Source organism: Betta splendens, chromosome 5, assembly GCF_900634795.4.
Source record: "Betta splendens chromosome 5, fBetSpl5.4, whole genome shotgun sequence".
In the NCBI taxonomy this organism is placed as follows: Eukaryota; Metazoa; Chordata; class Actinopteri; order Anabantiformes; family Osphronemidae; genus Betta; species Betta splendens.
The window spans coordinates 18811584-18834083 of NC_040885.2; the positions used below are offsets into that span (position 1 = coordinate 18811584).

The following is a 22500-nucleotide window of genomic DNA, read 5'->3' on the forward strand; positions in this document are numbered from 1 at the left end:
GCAGCTCCCTGCTCGGCCGCTTCCTGGACGCCGCTTCCTGGACGCCGCTTCCTGGACGCCAGCGCCGCTTCCTGGACACCGCTTCCTGGACGCAGGCGTCGCTTCCTGGACGCCGCTTCCTGGACGCAGGCGTCGCTTCCTGGACGCCGCTTCCTGGACGCCGCTTCCTGGACGCCAGCGCCGCTTCCTGGACGCCGCTTCCCGTCAGTGTGATGGCACCTGAAGGCAAACGTTGGAGACTTCAGCAGCTGCCTGCTCGGCCGCTTCCTGGACGCCGCTTCCTGGACGCCGCTTCCTGGACGCCGCTTCCTGGACACCGCTTCCTGGACGCCGCTTCCTGGACGCCGCTTCCTGGACGTCGCTGCCTGGACGCCGGCGCCGCTTCCTGGACACCGCTTCCTGGACGCCGCTTCCTGGACACCGCTTCCTGGACGCCGCTTCCTGGACGTCGCTGCCTGGACGCCGGCGCCGCTTCCTGGACGCCGCTTCCTGGACGCCAGCGCCGCTTCCTGGACGCCGCTTCCTGGACGTCGCTGCCTGGACGCCAGCGCCGCTTCCTGGACGCCGCTTCCTGGACGTCGCTTCCTGGACGCCGCTTCCTGGACGCCGGCGCCGCTTCCTGGACGCCGCTTCCTGGACGCCGCTTCCTGGACGCCGCTTCCTGGACGCCGGCGCCGCTTCCTGGACGCCGGCGCCGCTTCCTGGACGCCGCTTCCTGGACGCCGCTTCCTGGACGCCGCTTCCTGGACGCCGCTTCCTGGACGCCGCTTCCTGGACGCCGGCGCCGCTTCCTGGACGCCGTTTCCTGGACGCCGCTTCCTGGACTCCAGCGCCGCTTCCTGGACGCCGCTTCCTGGACGTCGCTTCCTGGACGCCGGCGCCGCTTCCTGGACGCCGTTTCCTGGACGCCGCTTCCTGGACGCCAGCGCCGCTTCCTGGACGCCGTTTCCTGGACGCCGCTTCCTGGACGCCGCTTCCTGGACGCCGCTTCCTGGACGCCGGCGCCGCTTCCTGGACGCCGGCGCCGCTTCCTGGACGCCGCTTCCTGGACGCCGCTTCCTGGACGCCGCTTCCCGTCAGTGTGATGGCACCTGAAGGCAAACGTTGGAGACTTCATCCACCTCCCTGTAATATTTAGCCTGGAACGCTGGAAAGTCAGGCTGCTCCTTAGGAATTCAGGCTGCACCACTTCATTTCACCCGACTTTGATCAGCAGCCGGCAGTGAGAGTTTACCAGCTCCTTCCACAGAACGGCTTCTTCACAAGATCAAATATGGTAAAAGGTGAAAACCTTTCAATTCTTGAAGAATGTCAAAACCGAATGAATTACACATGAGCACATTCCTCAGTGTCACCAATGTCCCACAGTGACCAGACGTATGAAAGATTTATCAACCAACAACCAATAATAGAGACAGGCCTCCACAGTCACCTTCATCATCACCATCATGATCGTCACACGGTGGATGCTCCGTCCTGGTCCTGTCCCTGCAGAACATGGAGCGCTGCTGCTGCTGCAAGTCTAGTGAATAAAAACCAAAACGCTGTCTAATCTAAAACCAGCTCAGCCGGCGACGCTGTGAAGGCTGAACTTCTGCCAATGACAGCAGCAGCAGATGTAAGGACTCTAACAACACACCATGCTCCTCATGCTCCAAATAGCATCAAGAGCAAGAAGCAGCCAGAGAAGGGGAGCTTTTTTCCATGACTCCGTCGTTCTCTCCTGCGCTGCAGCGGAGCCTTTGACAGCGTTCTTTCCCTCTACATCAAGGTGGGAACAGAAAGTCTGCGTCCCTGAATCCAGCGCTTCCCGTCTCCTCTGCATTCACTGATCTGCGCCTCTGTCTTCATAGACTCTCTCTCCACTGTGTGTGAGTTCGTTACATAAAACCAGTGTGTGCCACTAACTGCATGTGAATGTTCACGTCTGACGGAGGCAGAACCAGCGTCTCCGCCCTCTTCATTATTAATCTGCGTCTGTTGAGCCATTATTTAATGACAAATGGTGAAGCTGGTGTGAGCAGTAATTGGAGCTGTGCTACAGTCGGTGTTGTGTCGTCTGACTGTCCCGTCCACCTCTCCTGTGTCAGGTAGCGCCGGTTCACGAAGGACAGCTCGTCAAGATGAGTGACAGCTGATGGAGAGAGAGGCCGAGGAGCCGAGGGCGAGCGAGGGCAGACGGCGGCCTCCAGCTGAACGGGAGCGTGTGTGATTTACGGAGCTGCCTTCAGCCCCAGTCATCAGCAGCTCCAGGTCAGGCGGGTTTCTCTCCCAGCGATTACAGCAAAGTGAGGCTGGAGGCTCAGCTCCATCAGCTCCCGCAGGAGGAGAAGCGATCTCACGTCTCCTCATGATGGTCAGTGATCAAATTAAGTTCCATCTATGGAGATGGAGCTGCTGAGTCAGCGGGACCGACCTCCACACGGCTCCAGCACCGACCCAGAAACTGCTCCAAAACCCAAACCGCTCCAACAGAAGGAGACGTCAGGGTTCATTTACACACCAACATGCTGGGATGCGTTCAGGGCAGCAGCAGAGTCTGAACACACCCCGCAGGCATTTCAGCGCTGAGGCAACGCTGAGGCAACATTATGAATATGGTTGAATAACCACTGGATTATAGTTTGATTTTGAAGGGTGAAATCAGTATTTTGGTCAGTCGTCAACGATACGTTTATGCTGATTTATGGGCGATTATCAATGTTACCACGTCGACTGACAGTGTTTCAACCATATTTAACGCTGAAGGTCGGTTGTGTGCCCGCTGGGTAGAGTTTCTCTGTTTCATTGTTTAACAATAAACTTTAAAGGAGTTTGTCCTCATTTGCAACATTTGTGACTCAAACATTAGAGTGGAGCTGCTGAACAGTCAACAGAATGCGCTGGTGGAGGAAGAAGCTAAATATGAAACAGGAACTGAGTGTTGTTGTTGTTGTTGTTGTTGTTGTTGTTGTTGTTGTTGTTGTTGTTGTTGTTGCTGTTGTTGTTGTTGTTGTTAAGAAAGAACTATACAGAACGGACTGAAAGCTTCCTGTGATTAATTAATTGTAATTAGCGACCAACACACAGCTACATTTTTTAATATAATATTAATAAAGCAAGAATCAGTGCGAGGACATGTGACATGTGGAGCTGCAGAGGAAGGAATGAAGCTTCCACCTACACCACGCTGTAATACCACCCCTTTAGAGAGAGAGCGAAGACGCGACCAGCGGAGGAGATGGAGAGAGAGCGCTGGAGGCGGAGAGATGAGAGAAAAGGAAAGAAAAGCACGATTTAACTCCTAAATTTAGCTGCTAAACACACACGCAGTCATCAGATCTGATATCCACAGGCAGAGTCTAATTCAGAACCTCTGAGACACTATCAGCTCCACAAACACTGAGATGCTGCCACAGATCGCAGACTGAGCCACGCGTCCACGTCAAACGGAGCGTCGACAGCTCGGCCGCAGGAGGATCCATTCAGCAGGAGGCCGCTTCAAAGCCTCGTCCTCACTCAGAGGAGAGGAGTTCAGAGGCTCCGGCTCTGAGCCCGCGCTTGGTTCTGCAGCCTGCTGAGCGGCAGGTCGTCAGGAATGAGAACGTGTGGACGGTGGCGCTAACGCCGGCGCTAACGCCGACGCTAACGCCGACGCTAACGCCGACGCTAACGCTGAACACTGGTGCTCACGTTAGCGCTGGCGCTAATGCTGAGCCTCTCACATCGCCTTCACACGGACCGGGCCCATCGTTCAGGCCCAGCTGTAAATGGCGCTTCGGGACCGGCCCAGTGGGCGCTGATGTTCATCCTCTGCTTCCTGTGATGAGCTTCATCCGTCTCTGCTGAGCGCCTGACATCACGTCAGACGCTTCGTGATGTGGAAGCCGTTCGGCCTCTCAGACTTTGTGAGCTGCTCTCCACAGGCTCATTCCCCATTTTCCCACATAACAGGCTTTCAGCCTCTTCAGCTGATGTAAACAAGCCGAGAAACGCATTTCCTTTGTGTTCGGCCGCAGCGTTTGCAAAGTGATTCCCAGACTCACCTGCAGGTTCATTATTTTAACAAAAGCTGAAACGGTCAGAATGAGCATCACCCGCTGACGAGTGTGTGTCGTGTGGTTAATAATAATCTGTCAGTGTGAATTTCCTGCTGCTGCCAGACACAACAACAACAAATGAAAGGCGAAAGATTCATCAAAACACGGAGAAAAGCAACAATTAGAGCCGTCTGTACGTGGTTTAAGCAGAGCCCTAAACAACAGCGCTTCTGGTTCCTGATGCGGGAATGTTCAGTAACGCTGAGGAATGCTGAGGGACGTTAAGGAACGCTGAGGAACAGTGAGGAACATTGAGGAACGTTGAGGGACGTTGAGGGACGTTGAGGAACGCTGAGGAACATTGAGGGACGTTGAGGAACACTGAGGAACGTTGAGGAACACTGAGGAACGCTGAGGAACATTGAGGAACGTTGAGGAACGCTGAGGAACATTGAGGAACGCTGAGGAACGTTGAGGAACGCTGAGGAACATTGAGGAACGTTGAGGAACGCTGAGGAACATTGAGGAACGTTGTGGAACACTGAGGAACGTTGAGGAACGCTGAGGAACATTGAGGAACGTTGAGGAACACTGAGGAACGTTGAGGAACGCTGAGGAACATTAAGGAACGTTGAGGAACACTGAGGAACATTGAGGAACGCTGAGGAACGCTGAGGAACATTGAGGAACGCTGAGGAACGTTGAGGAACGTTGAGGAACGCTGAGGAACATTGAGGAACGTTGAGGAACACTGAGGAACGTTGAGGAACGCTGAGGAACGCTGAGGAAGGCTGAGGTGCCGTCTGCTGTCGGAGCGTCTCCAGCTCCTGAAGGTGACCCACGGTGCTTTAAACCTTTGGATGCTGTGGAGCTGAGCTTTTACTGAGTGTGGCCCAATTACAACATGCAGATATGAGATCAAAATAAAGCAGAGGCTCCGCCTCGGGTAAATTTATCTTTAAGAAAAACCCACACGCCCAAAGTGCTGGATGTGAAACCAAGAGGAACCTTTGTCTGATACAGAACCAGAACCGCCCGGTGCTTCGTTACAGGCACCATAAGCGTCCTTCTCGTTTAACAGTGAAGGCGTCTGGTTCGGACCTGCTTCCTGCTTTGGGGCCTGTTGTGTCCTGGTGGTCTCTGTTCTGGGTCACGTACTGAACCGGTCGCCCACTGACACTGGACCGGCACCGGTTCTGGTCCTCATGAACTAATGAAGTGACCCCTGTGGGTCTCGGTTTTAGCTGTGTTCTGGTTCTGGGATCAGGAGGTGGGACCTCGTTCTGACGGACCCTCTGACGGTCTGTGGTTCCGTGGTTCTGAGGCAGAACCCGGATGTTTGCATTGACTGAGTCCTGTTTGCAAAGTGGCCTCTCTCCGCCTTCAGCGGAACGTGTGCTTCTCTGTGGTTCGATGCTGTTTGAAGTGCAGCTTCTGCCGTTTCTGCTGAGTGATTGGAAAGGTTGTTTGATGAAAGGCTTTTCAGAGCGGGAGGAAAACAGGCGCCGTTCCTCGCTCACACTGCTGCCATTTATTTATGGCTTTGTACTTTTCTAAATACATTTTCTGCTGCTTTCTCTCATGTTTTTCAACGAGCTGTTTACAGTCAAAGCGAGTAAAGGAGAATAACCCTCCCCCAAACGTCTGAACCCTCTTTGAAGAACATGAGGTCCTAACAAAGTATTTAAGCCTCAACAAGCAGCTCTGCGCTAATTAGACGCTAGCGCCGGCTAATTAGGTCAAACTCAGAGCTGAACTTCCCCTTCAGAACAAACCAGAACGTCTCAGGCTCCTCATCTGAGCCAGTTTTTACCTCAACACTTATCATGATGATGCCTGAACTCGAACACAGCGACACAAAGAGTCTAAAGACTATGATACGATACGCACAGAAGCTCGAATGTCACTACGAGCAGGAAGGAAGCGACCGGACGCCGCAGCATCGTTTGGTAGTGACTCAAGTGACTCACACAGTTCCCTGAAGTCAAACCAGTAGAAAAACACTAAATGTGTGACTGGTGCAGAATGACGAAGAGCACAGCAAAAAACACACACAACAGTAGGTTCATGCCCAGAAATGCGAAGCATCGCAACAAGTGTCTGTGAAAGTCAATGCAAACAAACAACAGACAAACAAACAACAGACAAACAAACAAACAAACAACAAACAGACAACAGACAAACAAACAAACACCAGACAAACAGACACCAGACAGACAAACAACAAACAAACAACAGACAAACCACAGACAACGGCTGCGTGGCTTCTCTCCACTCGTGGCCTCACCGCTGATGCAGAGGCTGAAGCGACACAGTTCGTCGCACAGCGTGTCCGGGCTCTCCAGTTCTCCCGGTCCTCCCCCTCTTCCTCCACCTTCCCTCCTCTTCTTCCTCGGCGACATCCTCTTCACCATCTTCATCACTCGCTCCACTTTGTCCATGTCTGATGCCGAGCTTCGCTCCTGTTGTCGCCTCCTAACTTTTCCCTCCCTCCTTTTCTCTCTTTTCTACCTCCTTCCTCCTGCCTGTTTCTCCTCCGTTTCGCGACGCAGCACTTAGTTGCTCAGGTTCAGTCCCAGAAACACCTCGGCCATTTTGCTCCTCGTGTTCTATCTCATTCTTTTTCCCTTCAGCTCAGAGCATCCAGTCAACAGAGGAACGTGAGGAGAGAGGCAGAGGAGGCGCGAGTGGAGGGCGGACGGGGGAGGCAGCGCTTCCTCCCCCTCCGGTCTGCGCCTCTCTCTCTTTGGGCAGCCCCAGTGCTCCCATCCCTCCCCCTCCACTCACCCCCTGGAATCAACCTTCAAAACTCACAGCCAGTGGAGGAAAATGAGGCACGATTTGCGGCAGCGACTCAGCACGGAGCTCCTGGTTCCTCTGCAGTTCTACGCTTCATTATCTCCCTCACACTTCTGCACTTTCCACAACAGCCAACTTCTTTAATCGATCTGCGTCTCACCCCATCGCACCCCTTTCATCCCTTTCCTGCACCTCCTTCCAACCCCCTCTCTCTCTCTCTTGCTCCTTGACCCTAATCCATCCTCCTCTCCTCCACTTATCACCCCCATCTCACCCCACCCACTCCGTCCCCCCCTCATCCTGTCTCTCCATTCATCTTCCTCTCATTTCTCCTCTTCTGCCACTTCCATCTCTCTGCTTGTTCCCGTCACTTCTCTTTAATCTCTGTTCCGTGACTCTCCATAATAAGCTCATCATCTCTGCTGTAGGAGAGGTCACACACACACACACACACACACACACACACACACACACACACACACACACACACACACACACACACACACACACACTGTGGACATTTGGGCTCAGCTCTCACACACAAATTGAACGTATAAACCCTTTATTGCACACACTCTAGCAGCCTTTTCTGATTGCTCACCAACTCACACATCCGCTGCTCAGGGTGTGAACCCCAGGGAGCTATAATGAAAACTCCTCTGGGGGCTTAGGACATGCTTTTAATCACTGACCCGTGTCGATCCATACCGGCGGTTTGATCCTGCAGTGAAGTTTTCTCTCTTTGAAAACTCTAACACCTGGAAAAATTGATTGCTGGCAGAAAATTAAAAGTCGCCTCATGAAGATTACTGGGGTCCTGTCCTTAGTCCGAGTGATAAATAAAAGGTGCCGTAATGAAACGCTCCCTTAAAACCTTGGAACCTAACTTCCAGCGTACCTCTATGCACAAACTAAGCCTCACGCAAAGAACCCAAGTGAAGGAGTTTAAAAAGCAGATCAGCTGCCGACTGGCAGACTGTCCTCAGCTCACAGCAGAACAACTTTCAAAGTATTAGACTCTGCAAGAGTTAGGAAGACAGAAATAGACTCGATTCAGCATTCGGCTCCGTCAGCGGATTCCGACACCTTAAACCACTTGTTTCTCCTGACGGCTGCAGCACATTATGAGTGAACAGAACAGAACAGAACAAACGCTCAGTCTGTCAATGACGATCATTTGACTTAAAGTGAGTTTTAATTGTGATTTGGCATTAGCTCGTTAGGAGCAATTCACCATTATTTACATCAATTACTGGAACAAACACAAGGGGAATGAGTGACTTTCTGCATTTTTTTCCTTCGGGGTGAAGCAGTCGAGGAGCTAATGTCCAACAAAGCACTGAAATTGGTGAAATACACAGTTGTTGACAGGAGGTGACTCAGGTCGGTTTGGAGGAATGATGAAGCGTCCTGTGAAGCTCAGCTGAAGTTTGAAAACACTTGTTCGCTCCCACAGACTCTGCAGCCAGACTTTAATTCGTTTACAAGAGTTTTTCAAAGCCAGGAGGGTTTTTAAAGTTTCATAACCAGATAAATACACTGCATGTGTGCGTCACTGCTACTTTACATGAACCGGTTATGAAACAGTCTCATCGTGGGGGTGTGAATTAATCACTGCAGTTCAACTTCAGTGAATTCAAGTTTGCAGATGTGGACACACACACACACACACGCACACACACACACACACACATACACACACACACACACACGCACACACACACACACACACACACACACACACACACACACACACACACACACACACACACACACATACACAACCTGGGTGAGATGAACACAGGGAACATGAGCAGCGCGGTGGGATTCTCTTCTGGAGCCAGACGCTCTCCATAAAACGAGACAGTCCGAACAATCAGAGCATCAATGTCCGTCATGTGATTCATTACGTCCTCCCACACACACGCGATGCTGAGTCATAGACACTGATGAAGTCAGGGACACAGATTCAGGTGAAACAATGAGGTCTGAAAGAAGAGAAATGAACGCTGCCTTTGTCACATGAAATGAATATGAAGCAGATTCCACTGGAGGATGAATCTGAACCTGAGCAGAATTCAGTGCAGAGCTTCTGGAGGCGCTCATCAAAGCAGCCTCCTGGTGAAACAGCAAAGGAAAACAGGCTCACGACTCTAAACTCACCAACACGCGACGCGAGTGATTCTACATCTGGTTGAGTGAGACCGGACCAGAACTGGGCCCTGCCCAGCAACCAAAGCCTCCCACACCCACACGGCCACAGACGCAGCGGCGTCATTGAGTGGAGCTGAGCCTCTGGACAGCAACGAAAGCCGCCGCTCCCACGCCGTCCTCGGCCCGTTTTTCTGCCCCCGGTCGCGTTCATCAGGCAGATCTAAGTGTAACAGGTGGGATGTGATGCTGAGCAGCTGGAGGAAAAAGGTTTCCTCAGGCACGAAACAACAACACAAGTGACTGGAGCTGAACCTCTGCTTCCTGCTGTGAGTGACTGACTGTGTCGGTCCAAGACGTTAGGCTCCATTCTCACTTCCTGTTTGATGGTGATATAGTTCACGGTACCGGCTCCCCCTGTGCTCCTTCTCATCCGATGCTCAGTCTCTATAGGCAGACATTCCTTCATTGATTCATTCACGTTCTATTAATCTTTGCAGCTGAACCTGTCGCTCTCTTACACACAGATAAACTGCCCCAGTGGTTCATGATTCATTTTACATCGTGCTCCTTCCTCTATTGCAGCTTCATCTGACGTTAATTTTAAAAGAGTGTTTTAATGGATCCTGCAGGAAAGGAGGTTCTGCGGAGCGACAGGATCAGCTGATTTGGACTCTGCTTTACATGTAGATGCTGATGCTCTGATACGATGCAGAAGTGGTGGATGAATTCTAGCTCATGCTGTTACTGTACATAGTTACCATATATGAAGGAAGCAGTAATTCCAGGAGGATTGGAAGGAAGTGGAAGGAAGCGACAGAGATTATATGTTACGCTGAACATGCTGCTTCAGCCATTAATGTTTCTGCACTATGATACATTCAGCTCTTTGCAGCTTAGCCTCATTTGCATGAAGCACAGTGGAGCCTCACGTACAGTATCACAGTCAAGTGTCGGTGATGCAGAGTTTGAAATGGGATGAGAACATCTCAGCCTCGTGTCGTTTAACCTCCCATGACTCAGACTCTCCTCCTGTTGTTTACGTGCGCTTGCAAAGAGCCGTGTTTGAATCGTAGGGTTAAAGAACACAGGCAGCAGCGGAGCCTCGGGCGTCAGCGTTCACCTCAGCTGCTGCGTCGCCAGCAAACGCAGCTCCCTCTGCAGCAGCATCTGCGTCTCCACGCGCTGGTGTGGCTGCTGGAGGTGCAGCAGCTCGTTGTGTTAGCGCTGTTTGTTTTGCTCACGCACTGAAGCTCTGGAGCTTCTCTGAGGCAAACACAAGCTAATTCTCTCTAATGGGAAACAGAAACATCATTCACGCATAAATGCATATCAACAAAGGAACTTTCACTGAACACAACTTCCAGTGCACAAAAACGTTGCAACTTGCTTCATCAGCAGCACAGACAGTTTACACGCATGTAGCCATGCGTTGCCACGGGCAACAGCAGCGTGTCAGCGGAGCAGACGGAGTAAAGTGGGTCGCAGGCGAGCAGAGGTGTGTGTGCAGCACAGATACCGCTGTCTGTCACAGCTGCAGTGCAAATACATGGATTAAGTCTAATGAGTGGATGAGCTCAGTGTCAGGGCGAGTCAGCGTGACACTGACCCGCCTGCGTGACCTGACTGCGTGACCCGACTGCTTGACCCGCCTGCGTGACCCGTCAGCGTGACACTGACCCGCCTGTGTGACCCGTCTGCATGACTCGTCTGCGTGACACTGACCCGCCTGTGTGACCCGTCTGCGTGACCCGTCTGCATGACTCGTCAGCGTGACACTGACCCGCCTGTGTGACCCGTCTGCATGACTCGTCTGCGTGACACTGACCCGCCTGCGTGACCTGACTGCGTGACCCGACTGCTTGACCCGCCTGCGTGACCCGTCAGCGTGACACTGACCCGCCTGTGTGACCCGTCTGCATGACTCGTCTGCGTGACACTGACCCGCCTGTGTGACCCGTCTGCGTGACCCGTCTGCATGACTCGTCAGCGTGACACTGACCCGCCTGTGTGACCCGTCTGCATGACTCGTCTGCGTGACACTGACCCGCCTGTGTGACACTGACTCGTCTGCGTGACTTGTCTGCGTGACCCGTCTGCGTGACACTGACCCGCCTGTGTGACCCGTCAGCGTGACACTGACCCGCCTGCGTGACCCGCCTGCATGACTCGTCTGCATGACTCGTCTGCGTGACACTGACCTGCCTGCGTGACACTGACTCGCCTGCGTGACCCGTCTGCGTGACTCAGCACTGGACGGGAGCTGAAGGAAGCGCTTCTTGGTCCCACAGCTAATTGTTCTGCTTCGTTTGTGGCGTGTTGCAGAAAGTCCACGTTTTCCTGCTGGTGATGGACGTTTGTCAGCAGAGCTTCTCCATGAATGAGCATGAGCAACACATTAACACCTACTGTATTTGTTTACGGCCCCTGTGCGACCGGCAGCTGCTTCATTTCCACTCTCATAATAACCTGCTAAAAATATACAGAGGCACTTCTGCTGCCAGCTTCACGGTTCCTCGCTGCCAGAGTCATCAGCTCTGGGCTGAAATATTACAGTGTTCATTGTTCGAACTCACGCGTGCCTTAATGCCAACTCTTTTTCCGTCGCTCTCGTCCGTTACTCTGCATGTTTCTGTCCCCCTCATCTGGTGTCACTCTCTCCTACTGCTTCTAGCATCTATATAGTTGCAACTACTATTATGCAGAAGCTTCTTTGTCCATTCACATGATTTGGTTCAGGTTCAGTGTGATCAAAAAGGAAAAATACACAATTATATAACAAGGTCCCAATGCAAAGATTTCTATGTATTATTCATTCAGTGTGCGTGCGTGCGTGCGTGCGTGCGTGCGTGCGTGCGTGCGTGCGTGCGTGCGTGCATGCGTGCATGCGTGCATGCGTGCCTGCGTGCGTGCGTGCGTGCCTGCGTGCGTGTGTGTGTGTGTGTGTGTGTTAGGGGCTGAACGTGGCCTGAGGAGGCACTGATATCTGTGAGGTTTGCAGGAGGAGGCAGACTTTCTAATTAACTCCACGCTGGGCTGTTGTACAGGCTAATTAATTAACACAATGACTTAAGGACTTGGGGTGTTTAGGTGTGTGCGTGTCTGTGTGTGTGTGTCTGTGTGTGTTATGCTAAGGGGCATTACGCTTGGTAACATGTCCATTCTGATGAAGCAAAGTCACAGGCGCATGTGGAGCCAGTTTATTAGGACTCCTTCACCTAAAGTCCGAGTCAATGATTCTCCTATTACTTGTTCTGATGCCATCTTCAAAATGAACGAAGGCTTCAGAACCAGCTCTTTACTGCGACTGCAGCACCAGTTAGTCAGTTAGACGCATCCTCCTCCAGTGCTCTGACATCTTATCTAGATCGTCTGCTCCAGTCCTCCTCCTCTGCGTCGTCGGCTTCTGTCTCGTTCTAACTGCTTTGAGCAAACTCCAGCTGACTCTGTGATCGACTCGCCGTCCTGGGGCGCATCTCCTAATAGGCTGTGGCCCGTCCGCCGCCCCGTGGAGATGGAGATCACACGCCGGGTCCTGGTTTGCGCTGCGTCTCCTGAGCTCGCATGCACACAGGCCTGCGTTCGCTCACATCTCCCTTCGCTGCCGCTCGTGATTGAGCTCAGCTACAAAGTGGCTTCAGAAGCAACTCCTGCTGTGCGACGATTACCTCAATCCATGAGGGAGAGAATCCACAATTCCAACTGGGCCCCGCATTTCTAGAATACGGCCCGATCCAGAACCAAGAAGTTCATGAAGGAGAATGTTTGTATATTTTTAATGGAAACCAGACTTTTTAGCTCGTTAGAGCCTGGCTCATATAGAAGCCGTTACAGGAAGGATAAAGTAAAGTAAATATATATGATAATTTTAACCTTTCTTTCCGAACCTCTTTTGATGAAACATCCAGTATTTAGTGAGCATCTGCAGAGCTGCTCGATGACCTGCCCGGCGTTGACTGGGGGCGTCTGGTGGCAAAGAGCAGAACTGAGCTCACTGTTGCTGAGAGAGCGGCTGAACTTGGACTAAAACAAACGGTAGAGTCCAAAAGACTACATCAGCAAGTTGGGTTTTTATTTCATTCCGTTGGTCTGAAGTCTCCTCACCAGCGGCACAGCGCCCCCTGGTGGCCGTTTGTGTTACTGCGGCTTCCTGCTGGAAGACGTTACCTGGATGTGGATATTCTGCCTTCATGGCTTCATCCAGCGACCAGTGACTCATTAATTGTACTTCTAATCAGTGGCTTATTTGTGGACTTTAGGTTTGTTGAGCTCTGGTCTCGTTACAAGTGTTTTCTGCGCTACACGTGTCACATTCCTCCTGGTCTGAGTTTAAATAAACAGAGGGAATAGAAATGGTCAAATCATTTGCATTAAGTCAATGTTTGTTGTCTGCATTTCTTTCCTTCCCTTAATGTGGTGATGGTTCATCTCATGTTTCTCACTGCGTATTTAACCTGTACCTGTGCCTCCTTATTCATCTTCCTCCTTCGTCCCCTTCGCCTCTTTTCTTCCTCCTGCATCACTCACGCCTCCTCTCTCCTCGCTCACATGGAGTGTGAAGGTGGTGCCCTCTTGTGGTGTTGTCATGTTCTTCTTAGTAGCATTATGTGGAGTGAACGTCTTCGCGTCTTCCCTCCGTCAGAGACAAACCTGATTCTCAGCGGAGCCAAAGGAATCAGCAGAAGGAAGACTTGGCTGGAGCACAAGCATCCTGCTCATATCTTCCAGGACCAGACTGTGTTTTTATTCATATAAACCATCAATGGCAACACTTCATAGTTGTGATTAATTTTAGCGACAATAGCTGTAATCCGTGTTCTCACAATAGGATTCTGTCAGGAAAAGTTTCAATTGTGCACTCAATGAGAAACACTGATTGTATGAGTTCAGAAATCTTCCACATTTACACCAACAAACATAAACACCAGGAGTCAATCCTGAATATTTCCTTCTAATTGTGTTTCTAAAGGTTAAACATGGCCTAATTATCGTCAGAGTTCATCTTCGTTAGAGCTCCTTTATGAACGATCCTCCCGTTTTAACATTCAGGCCGTGGAGCCGTCAGCAGCAGCGCCGCAGCTCTTCTAATGGAGAAACAATGGGAAACGGAGCTGCAGAGACGGGAGGAGAAGCCGACAAACAACTGGAGACAACACTCAATTACACTCAATGTGGAGTTCGTAGCAGCAGGATGTTGCTCCTCTCACTCCTCCTGTAAAACAGCGCTGCATCCATTTAATGACTCAAATCTGTTACTGTACCTTCTTCAACCTGTACAGAGTTACAGGGAGAAGCACAGCCAGTCATTAATAATCCAGAGCAAAGTAATGAGGCTGTCGCTAACGAAGAGAAAACCTGGAACATTAAGAGCATTACCTTCAGACTAGAGTTATGATTTTAACCTTTTGTCATTTTTCCTGAGGCAGTAACTGCACTCCATGTGCTCCTGGCTCCCTGGGGTTTGATGGAGAGCCTGGAAACCCGTCCTCAATCCTCCTGAGAGCGAAACACGCCTTCACTAATGGACCAGAGCCACTTAAAGCAGACAAATACCCCAGAACACACAGTCAGAACCAACGCAAGCAGCACTTCAGACACTCAGATTAAAGAGGAACACACGTACGAGGCCGCTGTCTTCACGTTTCACCTGTCTGTGCGCTGGTGAGGCCCTGAACACGTGCAACCTGGAGCCCTATGATTGAAAAGTCATCCAACTGAAGAACTGAGCTGATCCAAACCCTGGCTTTGATTGACCAGTCCCTTGATAAGAGGAGCCGTGAAGGGAATCAGGTTTCTTCAAGCAACAATTTCATCATTCCTTAAAGAAATCTGGTCAAAAGTAGCTTTAATATGTTTATATCATGTTATGCACAGCCTTAAAACAGTTTGCTTCCCGTGACACACACACACACGCACACACACACGCACACACACACGCGCACACAAACACGCGCACACACACGCACAGACACACACACACACACACACACACGCACACACACACTCGCACACACATGCACAGACAAACACACACACACACGCACAGACACACACACACACACACACACACGCACACACACACTCGCACACACATGCACAGACAAACACACACACACATGCACAGACAAACACACACACACATGCACAGACAAACACACATGCACACACACACACACAAACACACACGCACACACACAAACACACACGCACAAACACACATGTGCAGACAAACACACACACACACGCACACACACACACACGCACGCACACACACACACACACACACGCACAAACACACATGCGCAGACACACACACACGCACACACACCTCATTAACCTGGAGAGAAGCACTCTGTGCACAGGAAGCTGTTCACTCCATTAGTCAGCATCATTATTGCAGGTGCTTGAATTGTAAGTGGACTCATGTGTTTGCTTTCTATCAGAAACAGGAAACAGGTGTGAGCGGTGTAATAAATACAGGCGAGGGGAGTCAGAGGACGGGGGCGCGTCTCCAGGTTCCAGGCTCCTCGTCTCAGGTTGAATGTGGGGAACGTGTTGCTCTGTAGTCGTAAGTGGCCTCTAAAGCTACTGAGGCTGCGAAGCGCTGGAGGTTCAGTTTCCCTCAGCAGCTGAAACCTCTGGAGGTTCTGTCTCTACAGATGTTTGGGGTTCTGTTGTGGTTCTGTAGAACCTGACAGGCCTTTGATTGGGCAGCATGAAGAACGAGGCCTGTGCTGAACACTCAGTAGAGCCCCGTGGCTCCAGGCCGTCGCGCTCGTTTGGAGCTCTCACCTTTAGAGGAAATGTCAGCGTTCTGGACCTTTCAGCACATAAACCATGCGAGCTTGTCTCCTCATCCTCCACGGCCCAAACAAAGCTTCCTGTGTGCCAGGATCGGAGATTGGAGCCGGCCTGAATGTTACTGGGCTGCATGAGGTCATCACAGGTCGCATTTAGTGAGTCCTGACTGAATGTGACGCTGCTGCACTGGAGAAACCGCCTAAACGCTGGAACACTTGATGTGTCTGTCCATACATTTCCTATGCAGTGTGAAGAGACAGTGTTTCTTCTTTACCCCGTTGGGCTCCGGACACGCTCCGGACACGCTACAGGCACGCTACAGACATGCTACAGGCACGCTACAGGCACGCTACAGGCACGCTACAGACACGCTACACACACGCTACAGACACGCTACAGACCCACGCTACAGGCACGCTACAGGCACGCTACAGACACGCTACAGACCCACGCTACAGGCACGCTACAGGCACGCTACAGACACGCTACACACACGCTACAGACACACTACAGACACACGCTACAGGCACGCTACAGACACGCTACAGACCCACGCTACAGACAAACGCTACACACACGCTACAGACACACTACAGACACACGCTACAGACACACGCTACAGACACGCTACAGACACACGCTACAGACACACGCTACAGACACATGCTACAGACACGCTACAGACACGCTACAGACACGCTACAGACACACGCTACAGACACGCTACAGACACACGCTACAGACACACGCTACAGACACGCGCTACAGACACGCGCTACAGACACGCTACAGACACACGCTACAGACACACGCTACAGACACACGCCACAGACGCGCCACAGACACGCTACAGACACACGCTACAGACACACGCTACAGACACGCGCTACAGATACGCTACAGACACACGCTACAGACACACGCTACAGACGCGCCACAGACACGCTACAGACACACGCTGCAGACACACGCTACAGACACGCTACAGACCCACGCTACAGACATGCTACAGACACGCTACAGGCACGCTACAGGCACGCTACAGACACACGCTACAGACACACGCTACAGACACACGCTATAGACACGCTACAGACACGCTACAGACACACGCTGCAGACACACGCTACAGACACGCTACAGACACATGCAACAGACACGCTACAGACACGCTACAGACACGCTACAGACACGCTACAGGCACGCTACAGGCACGCTACAGACACGCTACAGACCCACGCTACAGACAAACGCTACACACACGCTACAGACGCGCCACAGACACGCTACAGGCACGCTACAGACACAGGCTACAGACACGCTACAGACACACGCTACAGACAGCCCAGCAGTGTTTGTCTTCTCTCCCTCCACCGGTTCCGGCTCACACACAGTTCATTCACAAAAGCAGGCGGTTCAGGTTCTGGGGCAGAGCCGCGTCCAGGCACTCGGTCACTGTCAGACAGACAGTGAGCCTGGAGACGCTCGAAGCAACCGACAGCCAGCACGAGCCGCCGCCGCCGCCGCCGCCGCCGGGAGAGTTGTTTGGACGCCGGTCAACGGGCGCCGGCGCCAAAGCGCCGCCTCCGGCGCCAAAGCGCTGGAAGCTCCAGCAGTTAGAGGTTCTGTTTGGTTTAAAAAACCAAACAAGTCAAACTATCAAAGCACTGAAACCTACTGGGTTTAACATAGATTCATATGAATTATAACTCAAAGATTGATGGAATGCATCTTATCTTTAATGTGACTAAACAACAGATGCATTCTATATAAAATATATAGAAACCTGCTTTACAGGAACAAGACTACAATAAATTCTCCTGCAAGAAAACTGCATAAAACATTTTAAACAATGGACTCAAAAGAAAGAAACAATGGAAAAACACAGAGTTTGGATTTTTCAAACCCTTTGAGACGGAGTAGAGGGCATGAAAGCGCCACCGCCTAATTCCCTGGGTCATAAATGGTAAAACATTTCCTTTGACCATGAAAAGCAATTTCCTGGTTTCAGTTTTTTAATAAAAGCACACAAACAACTTGTAGCAGAAACCAGAACAGCTTCCTGATCCATAGTGAACATTCACAGTTCAGTCACGTCGCTGTACTGCAAACACAACCTCATTCATCGACGGGCTGGAGTCTGGACTTTTCCCTGTAACTTTGCAGAGATGAGCTACTGTAGGACGGCTTACTCTTCAATCAGGAGGAGAAAGATGTGAAGAGGACCTCTGTACTCGTTTACATTTACCGTATAGACTGCAGTCAGCACAATGCACCTTAACTGACTTTATTAATAATGAAGCTTGATCATTAGTTCCAGTTAAACAACAAACCCCAGAACGGAGCCCAGAATAAACACGAGGCCCAAGCACCAAACAAACAGGAAACCTCCAGATAACGAGACAAAGGACGCGATAACAGTTTGTGAGTCACGGCCTTTGTGTTGCTTCCAACGTGAAATGAAAACGCAAGGACTGAAATTAAAAGGGAGAGTTGATGGAACTGAAATGGAGCTGATGGAGGAATTAATTTGTAGGAAGAAGGCAGGAAAACGTAGAGAAAGGTCACAGGTCGCCTCCGCTGCTCAGGCAACATCGAAACAATTCTAAAAGCTAAATGTGTTTATTACATTGATGCCTGACTATGTTTACCTTCATCCCAAAGTCTGAATGCACCTTCATCCCCAAACAGCCAAACAGCGCATAAATGACCAAGCATCATATACACGCGGCTTGTTTCTGTGCATGAGCCCTGTTGAACTGAGGGACGTGGATTTCCTGCATCGCGCAACACACTTTATCAAGATCCATCAAACACGTGAAGGTCTGATTGCAATCAGCCGGAGCAACGGTGGCTTGGTTTGTTTAGCAACAGCAGAGACTTTAGCAACAGTGAGAGGCTGAACTTGAAAGACGATAAACAGGATCTGATCTCGGGCCTGAGGCAAGAAGCAGCATCAGCAGCAGCGGCCCGGTTCAGCCCAGTCTCACACAGACGGCCTCCATCAATCAAACCCGGGTCCAGGGCTCCAAACCTGATGCTATTAAAGCTCGTATTAGCGATCACAGAGCTGACGGCGGTTTACATCTTTAATTTATCCTTTTGTTTCATGCAGCTCTGTTTGTCTTATCTGTCACGTACGACGTCATTTCACCCACGACCGCTGGGTCGAACGTAGCCTCCAGCCTCAAACAGGGTGAGGAGTGAGCCGCATACGCTTCAGCCTCCACCCACATTAATTCAAGCTAAATGGGAGATGTGTGCACAAACCTCCGAACGGACGTCTGCGTCCCCTTTAACTTCCTGTCATCTCCACTCTTAGGAGAAAAAAGACCCAAATGCCAGAAGAACAAAAACAAAGGCTTGATGAAATCAATGTGCCGTCTGTGACGTCAGCGGAGGAGTCGGGCCCCGTGGCTCTGACCCGTTGGAGCAGAGCTGCGAGTTCTGAGGTCAGAGCGTTTAGCGAAGCCACAATCCTCCCAGTTTCATACTGTTTACTGTACGAAAGAGGTCAGTGCGACTCCACCGTCAACCTTCTACACATGCACCATATTAGCAAAATGAACTATTCATGTCTTTTATAGTAATAATTTTATAGTGTTTCTAAGAACATAAACTGAAATGAATCTGCTCACTAATACGTCTATCTGTAGAGTTTATTACCCATTAACGACGTCGGAGCACACTTCCCCTTTAAATGAATAATCAATAACACATTAAGACTAAACAATTAGCAACGCTATAAAAATGGAGAGAAGTGTTGCTCTCAAAGGCAGCTTCCCACGAACAAATGAAGCGCCACCGCTGGCGCCTGCAGCTTATCAGACAGGTGACATGCTTCAACTCTGCCGGCTCCATTAGAGGCTCACAGCTGAAGGCCGACTCAGCAAAATCCACTCGCAAGGTTGAAGGAAAGCAGGAAATTAAAGCTGCAGCAGCAACACGAGTTTATCAACAATGAGCGCTTAAACACCTCAGAATCAGACGCAGAGAGAAGCACGATGAGCGTCACGCTGCACGTTCATCAGCATCGGCCCAAAGTTTAGTTTGACTCACATCACTTCACTGGTTCTGCATGTGTCAGCGACACTGTGATGGAGGGAGGCGGAGAGAGAGAGATGTGGAAGCGTAATAAAGGACAGCGAGGGGGTGACTTCAGGGCAGAGATAAAGGAGGAGCGGGAGTCAGCACCAGGGAACAAGAGCAACGAGAGGAGGAACAAGACGGGAGATAAAGAGGAGCACAGCAGAAAATCAATTCCTTCACGGGCTCAGTGTCGCCTGGATCAGTGTGGGCATAAACACGTCACACATCTTTAATTCTACCCCTAAAGCTGAGCTGAAGCTGCCCAGCAGACAGATCCATTACTGAACCCAGGGACCAGCGCTCCAGATCAGCCATCGCTGCTCTGATAATGGCTCGGCCTCTGCTTCATTTCAGCACGTTCTCAGCTGAGGCCTGGAAACACAGCTCCACGACGAAGCTGCACGTCCGAGGCAGGAAGCAGCAGGAAGAAGCAAGAAGAAGCAGGAGGAAGCAGGAAGAAGCAGGAAGCAACAGGAGGAAGCAGGAAGAAGCAGGAAGAAGCAGGAAGAAGCAGGAGGAAGCAGGAAGAAGCAGGAAGAAGCAGGAAGCAACAGGAGGAAGCAGGAAGCAGCAGGAGGAAGCAGGAAGAAGCAGGAAGAAGCAGGAAGAAGCAGGAGGAAGCAGGAAGAAGCAGGAGGAAGCAGGAAGAAGCAGGAAGAAGCAGGAGGAAGCAGGAAGAAGCAGGAAGCAACAGGAGGAAGCAGGAAGCAGCAGGAGGAAGCAGCAGGAAGATGCAGGAGGAAGCAGGAGGAAGCAGGAGAAAGCAGGAGGAAGCGGGAGAAAGCAGGAGGAAGCAGGAAGCAACAGGAGGAAGCAGGAAGCAGCAGGAGGAAGCAGCAGGAAGAAGCAGGAAGCAACAGGAGGAAGCAGGAAGCAACAGGAGGAAGCAGGAAGAAGCAGCAGGAAGCAGGAAGGGGCAGGAAGAAGCAGGAAGCAGCAGGAAGCAGCAGAGAGAAGCAGGAGGAAGCAGGCAGCAGCAGGAAGAAGCAGAAAGTAGCAGGAGGAAGAAGGAAGCAACAGGAGAAAGCAGGAAGAAGCAGCAGGAAGCAGGAAGCAGTAGGAAGGATCAGGAAGAAGCAGGAAGGGGCAGGAAGCAGCATTTGTTTGATCATTTCATACTAGATGCTTCACGAGAACACGTCTGATACCAAGGCTCCAACGACAAAAAGCCTTGGACACTGTTTTCGCAGATGAAGCCACAAATTCAGTGTAAGAGGATGAACAGAGCGGAAGACTTAATAAAATACTAATGTATCAGACTGAGTTCCACAATAATTATTACTCAACAGAATCATTCACAGCCGTGTAGACATCACTGTATGTGTAGTCCCCAGAGCTCCTGTGTGTGTGTGTGTGTGTGTGTGTGTGTGTGTGTGTGTGTGTGTGTGTGTGTGTGTGTGTGTGTGTGTGTGTGTGTGTGTCTGTCTGTCTGTCTGTGTGTGTGTGTGTGTGTGTGTGTGTGTGTGTGTGTGTGTGTGTGTGTGTGTGTGTGTGTGTGTGTGTGTGTGTGTGTCTGTCTGTCTGTCTGTGTGTGTGTGTGTGTGTGTGTGTGTGTGTGTGTGTGTGTGTGTGTGTGTGTGTCTGTCTGTCTGTCTGTCTGTCTGTCTGTCTGTGTGTGTGTGTGTGTGTGTGTGTGTGTGTGTGTGTGTGTGTGTGTGTCTGTCTGTCTGTCTGTCTGTCTGTCTCTCTGCCCGTCTGCCCCTCCCTCCCTCCGTCCGTCCGTCCCCTCGGCTGCGTCTCTATTCTCCCTGTGACCTACAGCTCAGCCCTGGGCTCTGACAGACACAGCCAGTGTTTTATGGAAGCGACTCGCAGCGCGGTTAAATGAGAGCCTTCAGCCTCCTCCCCTCCTCATTCCTGCTGGTTCTGGTTCTGCACAGATCTCTGTCTGAGGCTCACGTCTCCTGCTTCTCCTGGTCCCGGCTGCCTGTGTCTGTAATGACCTGCCACTTCAGGGCCATTTGCATTCGTAGCCTCCAAATTACTTTCTAAATAATGAAAGTACCTCACACTCCTGACTGGAACAGCGGCGCGGCGTTTGAGCAACGAGCCCGTTCCCACAGGAAAACAATTGAGAGAACGGATTTCCTCCTGAGCTGTTTCAGCGACTGGTTAAAACAGCGACGCGAAGCTGCAGCATCGATGCAGCAGCGTTGAAGAAGCGTCACTGAAGCCCAGCGGTGGCGGCTTCAACGCTTTCTGACCCGGTGAGGGTCCGTTCAGTGGTCGGAACCGGCGCTGGATTCATGGCGTCCTGCGTTTGCTGCTTCGTGGACGCGTCAGCGCGTCGTTCTTCACGTCCTGGTGGAGCAGAGACGATGATGGTTTTCAGCGCAGAGAAGGAGGCGACAGTAAACACATCAGTGCTGATGAGCTTCATCCACCGCTGCTTCTGGTGTCCACGCTGTCTGACTCGTGAATCGTTGTTTTGCAGGCGAAGCAACGCACGCATTCAATCTGCAGCCGTTTAAGGTTGTGGAGAAGAAAAGGTCACATGACATTTAAGCTGCGGAGCGCGAGGTGGAAAAAGCCATTTGTGCTGATGAATTGGCTTTTAATTTTGGAGCGTTTCCCTGCGCCTCCGTGGCCATTTGTCAGCGCTGCTTTGTGATGCTGATCATCCTCCCGCTCCCCCTCCCTC

The 22500-nt window shown here is 51.3% G+C and overlaps 1 protein-coding gene across 4 annotated transcripts in view; it reads right to left on the reverse strand.

Moving 5' to 3' along the window:
- Positions 1 to 22500, reverse strand: part of grip2b (glutamate receptor interacting protein 2b) — a 105214-nt gene that overhangs the window by 56554 nt on the left and 26160 nt on the right. For 2 of the 4 annotated variants that reach the window (XM_029151962.3, XM_029151958.3), the window contains exon 1: positions 6307 to 6728. The exons of the other annotated variants lie outside the window; for them this stretch is intronic. In XM_029151962.3, coding sequence (XP_029007795.1) covers positions 6307 to 6460 — 154 coding nt within the window. In that variant the 5' untranslated portion in view covers positions 6461 to 6728. Of the gene's footprint in view, positions 1 to 6306; positions 6729 to 22500 lie in introns of those variants that run through there. 4 annotated transcript variants of the gene reach the window in all.